This window comes from Etheostoma spectabile, chromosome 24, assembly GCF_008692095.1.
Source record: "Etheostoma spectabile isolate EspeVRDwgs_2016 chromosome 24, UIUC_Espe_1.0, whole genome shotgun sequence".
NCBI lineage: Eukaryota > Metazoa > Chordata > Actinopteri > Perciformes > Percidae > Etheostoma > Etheostoma spectabile.
The window spans coordinates 2,968,540-2,976,823 of record NC_045756.1 but is presented as its reverse complement, the minus strand read 5'-3'; the positions used below and the strand labels follow the sequence as shown (position 1 = coordinate 2,976,823).

Below are 8,284 nucleotides of genomic sequence, written 5' to 3'. Positions count from 1 at the left end.
GGGCTTGGATGTTTTTCTTTGTAAGTAGTCTTGCCACCCCAGTCCAAAGTACATTCATATGAAGAATACAGGAGATTGTTGTCACATGTGGCACACAGCCAGTAGTTGCCAGATATTACTGCAGCTCCTTTAATGTTGTTGTAGGCCTTTTTGAAGCCTCCTTGAGCAGTTTTCTTCTCGTCTTTTCATCAATTTTGGAGGGTCGTCCTGTTCTTGGTAACGTCTCTGTTGAGCCATATTTTCTCCACTTGATGATGACTGTCTTCACTGTGTTCCATGGTAGATTTAATGCTTTGGAAATTCTTTTGTACTCTTCTCCTGACTGATATCTATCAACAATGAGATCCCTCTGGTGGTCTGGAAGCTCTCTGCGGACCAAGGCTTTTGCTCTAAGATGCAACCAAGAAAATGTCGGAAAATCCTCCTGGAACAGCAGAACTTTATTTGTGATTGATCAGAGTCACTTTAAATGACGGCAGGTGTGTAATGACTGCTATTTAACATGAGCAACAGCCACATCCCCAGTTATAAGAGGGTGTGCACACTTATGCAACCACGTTACTGTGAGGTTTTTATTTTTCAGCCTTGAAGATTTCCATTTGTTTTTCAGTTGTATCGTTCACATTTTAGGTCACATTAAAAGTGGAAACATTTTCGACATGATTTATCTTTGTCTCATTTTTTTACATCACAAAAACCTGGTATTTTAACGGGGGTGTGCAGACTTTTTATATCCACTGTATACGTCAAGTCATCTGCAAAGTGACTCCATTGGTATTAGTAATGAAGCTGTCACAACCATGTTTTTAAAAGGAATTACACTAGCTATTGAAGTAATTTATAAATTGTTCACTAAAGCTTCTGGTCTAAAATTCTAATAATCCCTGCACTAATCAGGACGTTATGAAGTCTTAGAGAAATGATTTCCCCAAACGCTCCTTCAGCCCATTGTCAGTGTTGAAACAGTTTGGTTTATGCTGCTTCCATTTTAATAGTACATTAATAGTAATAGTAATTTAATCAGCCTGGCTGACAGACAAGCTGGCGTATTAATCTAGAGTACAGTTTAAGAGGAAATATAACGTCTGTGTCTACACAAGTGAACAGACAACTAGACCTTTTGTGTTTGAAATCTTCTATTTACATATGATTCATAAATTAAATATTTTACAATCTAAAGAATATTGAATCTCCTCTTTCTCCAAAAGGATAACATAATTGTAATGTAAGACCATCACCTGTGTTATAGTCTTTAATTCATGTTCAACTAGTAAGGATGCAAAAACAGTGCTGAGCCTCTGCAGGTAAAATATATGCCCGCAAGGTCAATGGCCTTTTTAGCAGCATAAGAGCTGCAGGGCACGAATCAGAAAGCACAACACTCTGACCCCGAGTTCAAGCCAACTCGCTCCAATAAGACCACGTAAACGCTGCCAAGATACACAGTGTCAACTACAACCAGCTGTCGGACATTAAAACTATGGACCTGGATGTTGGACTTGCAATGCCTCTGCTACAGCTACATTAATTTGACTTGACTCTTTTTGCAACAACTTGTGATTAGTTCCAATCAAGGATAAGAAAGATAGATTTCTGTTAAAAAGTAAACATCTAGGTAAGTCTCATTTTTAGCTCGATTCCTAATGTCTCATAATCAAAAGCTTCAGTTTTCTTTGTTTCCTTGAAACTGAACGACTGCTAAAAAGATAAATGTAATCTCAAGTGGGGTTTCATTTTTTGACTTGTCTGTCATAAACTAATTATTTTGGTTTTGGACCTGTGAAATCAACTTTCTTCTGGCTTTTCCTAGATGAGTCATCATGCCGGCCGGATCAGTGAAATTGCAAAGCATTAAAAAACTGGGACAGGATAACCACAGCTATGACTTTTCAGATGAAGGTAATGCACAATGACAGTGAAGATGCATCATTAAACAGAATAAGAGATGTGTTATTTTTTTTGAATAAAAAATATGGGTAAGAATTACAGCTACAGATTTAAAATTGTAAAAAGAAGAAAAAAAAAAGAATAGTCAAATGCTTGTTCTATTCTTGCAGAACCAGCTGGCTCCTATACGTAAGTATTCTTTTGAGTATCTTATGCGTCACTATTTATGCGGTCTTTTGGAAACCATCTAGTTTTTTTTAACACATGTTGAATATGTGTAATATGTAACTGACTGCTGGGAAGTTACCCCCTTCGCAAGAAATGTGGTAGCTAGAAAAAGACATCAAAAAGACATGGTCATTGACCTCTGTGGAGGTCAACGACCATGTGTACAAGTCTGTTTTTGTATGTTGGCAGACATGCACATGTGTTTTTATGGGTCAGTTGATAGTGCTTCTGATAACACCAAAGATACATTTCAAGTTGTAGTGTGTTTTCAACAGCCTTGCTGCATCAGATTTTAATAAGTAATGCATTCTTATGCATTAGACATGCTGATTTCATGCAAAATTGAACGCACAATACGGCTGCAACTAGAGATTATTTTCATCATTGATTAATCCGGTGATTATTCTTTCAAATAATCCTTTTGTGAAAAATGACAACCACAGTTGTTGTCAAATAGGGGAAGACTTTTGAAGGCATGTTCTATTTTAATTTGCAATGCATTGAGCTTTCAGGGCCACAGTTAATGCTACAGTTGGTAACTTTAAAAAAATATATATATATAGTTATATTTACTCAAATTGTCACTGTATCCTGGCACTACTACATGAGAATCTTGATTCATGTTTGATCAGCGCTGCAGGAGCAGTAGGGTTTGGGTTCAGATGGTTGGAAAACAAAGGCCATATAGAAACTTTTGACGATTTGGCAGGAAATAAATGGAAAAAGTCTGGTTTAGGGCTGGGTATCGTTTAGAAAACATTTGATAGCGGTACCAATACTGTGACTTTTATAACTGTTCCTAAACAATACTTTTTCAATTTCAATTTTATGAAAACGAAAAATTACACATTACGACACAAATCTTTTTATATATTGTTCTGCTGCTACTACGTGGGCCCACTCTCTGTGTGTGACAGATTGTTTCCCGTCTCACGACATGTTACATTACACAGCCAATCACAAGCAGTATTAGATCTTAGTAGAAGCATGCTGCATGCTAATTGACTCACTGAAACTGATGAGATTAACCCCTTATGTATTGAAATTAGGTATTGAATGAAGAGGCATTTTCGATACTTTAGAGACAATTTGGTGGTGCCTAAAAAGTATTGACTTGAGTACCCAGCCCTTGGCTGGTTAAATATCTGCAGGGCTGAAGAAGGGAAGGGAAGAGGATCTGGTGGACAGGTAGAGAATTAAAGTGATTGATCAAGTGGTAATTGATGACCTAACAACATAAGTTTATAATACATCCTGCATTAGTTCATGCATTAAGTCATCATGCATTTTTTAAGCATGTGTTTTGTGTCTTTATTTTACACAGAAGATAGGTTTAGCAGCTCACCATGTGTTGTCTTTTTCTATGCAGGACCACGCCAACTTCCAAGGATAATGACAAGTGAGTAAAAGATAGCAATAGAGGTTGTGAAGAAAAAATCAAAAATTAGAATATTTTTTGACCAAATACATCCATGTGTTGACTGTTGGTGCTTTCAGTAAATATTAACACAATGAGAGTTTTGATAAATAATCACCAATAATGTGGATACAATGACAAAGTGGGTAAATGCAAATAATAAAAACAGCTAGTAATTCTGGCAAGTTCAGACAACGGCATCACTTTACTGTTATGCAGCCTTTAAATCCAGGAAAAGACACCACTTGTGTCATCCAGAGGAACCTGACGGAGCACGCAAACCTCATTAAAACCTGTGATACTGCGGGGCTCAAAGGCACTTCAGCAGCTGGTTTGACTAACTGATTCAACCTGTTCTCAACACCGTGCTGGAAAAACTGCACCTTTATTATACTAACTAATAGAGAGGTGAAGTCCCCTTCCAGTGGACCACCATGGGACTTTATTTACCATATCCAAAATTCAAGACGACATCTAGCCTCATATACAGATGTTGATATGATAATATATAATTAATGTATTGCCAGCACTAAATAGAGGCCATGTATACTTTCACATATCACTTAAAGCTGACTAGTCTTCTTCTCCAAACAGAAATCAGGGAAATGATGAGCAACCGGCGATAAGGGTTGGCTTCTTTCAGCTGGTAAAATATTCATTCCTCATATGCAACACTGGCCTTTTTTTATTTTCTTCATCTCCACTTGAGATTTGTCCACCTAATGCAAGCTCTGTTCTTTCATGCCTGTCCAGTTCCGTTTCGCCACATGCAAGGACATGCTGATGATGGTAATGGGCAGTGCGTGCGCAGTGCTGCACGGCTCGGCCCAGCCTCTCATGCTGCTGGTGTTCGGCCTGCTCACCGACACCTTCATCGAGTACGACATCGAGCTCAACGAGCTGAGAGACGACAGAAAGGAGTGTGTGAACAACACCATCCAGTGGAAGAAGAACTACACGGAGGGGATCGGCCGGATGACGCCACTGAACCAGTCGGGCTGGAGCCTCATGAACAATTCAACATGGGAGATGCTCACACCGCTGGAGGGCAGGCCGTGTGGGTAAGAGGGTTGTGAGAAATGCATGAGGTGGACTTCTTTCAACATCAAATATAGTCTAAGATGTGATATTAAAAGTTTTAGATCCGTGTGTCAGTGTATGTCGGTTTGTAAGCCTCATATGTGATTCATTTACTGTATTTGTTTTGCTATATTTCAGGGTTCTTGATATTGAATATGAAATGACCCTATTTGCCTTCTATTATGTTGGAATTGGAGCAGCTGTGTTCCTGCTGGGATACTTTCAGGTTGGTCTAAACATAGTGTAGGCGGCATCATGCTTGCATACATTTAAAACCAATTCAATTAGCATGACACATTTAGACCCTATCAACTGTGAAATCTTGAAGAAAAGTGTGCAAGCTCTGAAATCCTCTTTCTCCTGCCTTGATATTTTGGCCACAAGCTTTAAAAAATGTGCTTGGCATCAGATCTTATGCTAATAGTCAACTCTTCTCTTCTCTCAGGCTATTTCTCACAGGCCCTGAAAGCTACAGTTATCACACTTTTAACAGTCTAGACCTCTCACTAATGAACAATTACAAATGTTCAAATTACTAAAACGCTTTAGTATATTGGATGATATCTATGCTGCATTCAACACAGCTGCCACAACACATTACAAACGGAATGGAACCTACAGGCATATTCGTAAACTGGTTTCAATCTTATTTGCAGGATAGGGACTTGGTTTGCACAGCCCTAATGGTTCAGAGATTGTTTTACACTTTTAGAAAGCTAGGAAGCTTACGAAAGACAGTCTCTAAAAGAATGGTCAAAATCAAAGCAAGAGAGATTTTCTTTTGCTATGGGATTGATATTAAACTCCAGAGATACATACGCATGCCTAATATTCACAAGCTTGCATATGAAAAAAAAACACCTCTTCATTGAATATAACACTTCACACAAGTATGTCACAGACAAGGCTTACACACCAGCAACAGACACAAGCCTGTGCACATCTCAGACTGAGACTCTGAGCTCACAAACTCATGCTGCCAGTTCCCAACACCTGCACCAATGACTCAGCAGTTTTGCGTTTCATACATCTAATGTTATGAGCTATGCATTATAGAAACTACAAGGAATAAGAATTTGTGCTTCAAACACCAAATGCATTACATTTAAAATAGACAACCAGCGGAGAAAAAATAGCATGCACTCACCATTAGACATCTTCATAACATAACAATGCTAATATGATGCAATGCTAGCATCCTCAGCAGCAGTCACAGGCGGGTCCCCTTCCTCTGCTCCATCCTCCATCCACCTTAATGAGAAATAAATTATTACTACCACCTGTATTAGCCCTTTTAGGTTCAAAATCTTCTTCTGACGTTTTATGGCGGTTGGCAAACAACATTTAGGTGTGCATTACCGCCACCTTCTGAATTGGACTGTGGATCACAATGACTCTATTCTTCCAAAAAAGCCCAGTTTTTTTCTCCAAAGAAAGGATCACAGTCATTTTTGTTTCCACGTTTTGACTGTGTCTCCACATGCTTTGTTTATGCCGACTTACGAAAATGAGTAGCTACTCTGGCTAACAGGAAGTAAAGCTCAAAGGTCAATAGGTCAATGTGTGCTGTGCCCATTGACCTAATCAGACCACCTGTGTTGGCTTCATGTTGTTAGTCTAACAATAATCGGTTATAATAACCAATCTGATTACTGTATTTACTTTTATTTATTTTTTTACAAATTTTACAATAATTATAGTATTTTTTTTATAAATCAATGAAATGGGGTGCTATGACTATCCTAGAAGTCGCTACAGCACCCACGAGCCCCTCCCTGACGCCGCCTATGGGGGGAGATGTTGTAGTCCCAGTATGGAATCTACATTTCCCTTAATGCAGCTCAATAGTGCATTAGATCCAACATGCACACACTTCTATTTCAAATCTGCACAAACCGGACCAATCAGAGTATAACCGGTCTTTTACACTTTAGATCTCCCTGTGGGTGACGGCTGCTGCCAAGCAGATTCAGCTCATCAGGAAGTTATACTTCAGCAGAGTGATGAGGATGGAGATCGGCTGGTTTGACTGCACCTCTGTAGGGGAGCTCAACACTCGCATGTCAGAGTGAGTGGGACAATGATGACATGATATCCGTCTAGTGGAGTATTTCTGGAGTGTTGGTGTGTAACAGTGGTTCTATCTGTATTACAGTGATATCAACAAGATCAATGATGCCATTGCGGATCAAGTTGCCATCTTCCTGCAGCGCTTCACCACCTTTGTGTGTGGTTTCTGCATTGGCTTTGTGAAAGGGTGGAAGTTAACACTTGTCATCGTCGCAGCAAGTCCAATGATCGGAGTTGGAGCTGGTCTTATGGCTCTGGTGAGACATGACTTGAACTGACCTGACTAGACTAGACTTTTTGAGTTGAAACTCACCCGTCTAGAATTGTTGACTTTACTTCTCTTGACTTGACTCGTGTTTTTTTACACATTGTACAAAGTTCAAGATGGTGATTGTACAAGTATGTTCAGCATTATCTTATAGAAAATAAAAAACAAACAAAGGGTATGTGAATACCAGCACCTTGGCATAAAGGCTTTTGGTAAACAGCAAGACAATGGTTGCACACAAGGAACTTATGCATAAAGTTTGCACTCATACATCAAAAATACAAACACAATATTTGTTTGGTAACAACATTTAAAAAATACAATTCGCGACATGAACACATGTCATTACCACCCACCCAGAAAAAAGCAAAAAAATAAAAAAGATGACACAGTAACTACAATATTTAATTGACTTTCTGATTTCTTATTTATGTGTCACTTTGTCTTTCCTCTAGTTCGTGGCTAAGCTAACAGGGATGGAGCTGCAGGCCTACGCCAAAGCTGGAGCTGTAGCGGATGAGGTCCTCACTTCCATCAGAACTGTGGCTGCGTTCGGTGGGGAGACAAAAGAAGTGCAAAGGTAACATTTGCCACAAGAAAAGTGGAAGATTTACATTTTCCAGTACATATTCAGCAGAGGTGAGCTCTCCTCCTCTACAGGTACGACAGGAACCTGATCTCAGCGCAGCGCTGGGGCATCAGGAAGGGTCTGATCATTGGTTTTTTCACCGGATATATGTGGCTGATCATCTTTCTGTGCTATGGTCTGGCCTTCTGGTACGGCTCCAGCCTGGTGGTGACCACTGGGGAGTACACACCAGGAACCCTACTGCAGGTATCACTCTTACCATATTGACAAAATATGATTCATTACAACCATAACTGACAGATTAGCACTGGAGCAAATGGGAAAAGTATGTTTCGTGCCCATCATAAGCAGCCTTTTCTTGTTGGATTTTAGAGTCTGAATTAATTCTGTGATTGGAAGCCACTAGGTGTTTCACCATTAGATTCCACCTTCCCTTTATTCAGTTTTTATCACTTCAAAACAGTGAAAGACAAAACAAAAAAGTGCTGCTTGGAAAAAAACTCAAAACAATTGCATATGGAATTTCATAACCAAATAAATAACCAATAACAGTAACCAAGATATATATACACATGATATCTTGTATTTTATCCTATTATTTCATGTATATTGTATGTATATTGTATCCTAGTATTTCATTTATATTTATTTTCTGTGCTGTGTGACTGATTTTGCTGCTGCAACACTGTAATTTCCTATTTTATTGGGATCTATCTATCTATCTATCTATCTATCTATCTATCTA

The 8,284-nt window shown here is 39.0% G+C and overlaps 1 protein-coding gene across 2 annotated transcripts in view; it reads left to right on the top strand.

The window, feature by feature from the left end:
* abcb11b (ATP-binding cassette, sub-family B (MDR/TAP), member 11b) overlaps positions 1-8,284 on the top strand; it is a 30,081-nt gene that overhangs the window by 11,409 nt on the left and 10,388 nt on the right. The window contains exons 1-11 of one of the 2 annotated variants that reach the window (XM_032506111.1): positions 1,370-1,615; positions 1,811-1,899; positions 2,058-2,076; positions 3,485-3,514; positions 4,127-4,178; positions 4,286-4,593; positions 4,751-4,838; positions 6,547-6,680; positions 6,768-6,939; positions 7,406-7,530; positions 7,611-7,785. In XM_032506111.1, the coding sequence (XP_032362002.1) occupies positions 1,821-1,899; positions 2,058-2,076; positions 3,485-3,514; positions 4,127-4,178; positions 4,286-4,593; positions 4,751-4,838; positions 6,547-6,680; positions 6,768-6,939; positions 7,406-7,530; positions 7,611-7,785 (1,182 nt within the window). In that variant the 5' untranslated portion in view covers positions 1,370-1,615; positions 1,811-1,820. Of the gene's footprint in view, positions 1-1,369; positions 1,616-1,810; positions 1,900-2,057; positions 2,077-3,484; positions 3,515-4,126; positions 4,179-4,285; positions 4,594-4,750; positions 4,839-6,546; positions 6,681-6,767; positions 6,940-7,405; positions 7,531-7,610; positions 7,786-8,284 lie in introns of those variants that run through there. The other variant, XM_032506112.1, reaches the window with a different exon arrangement.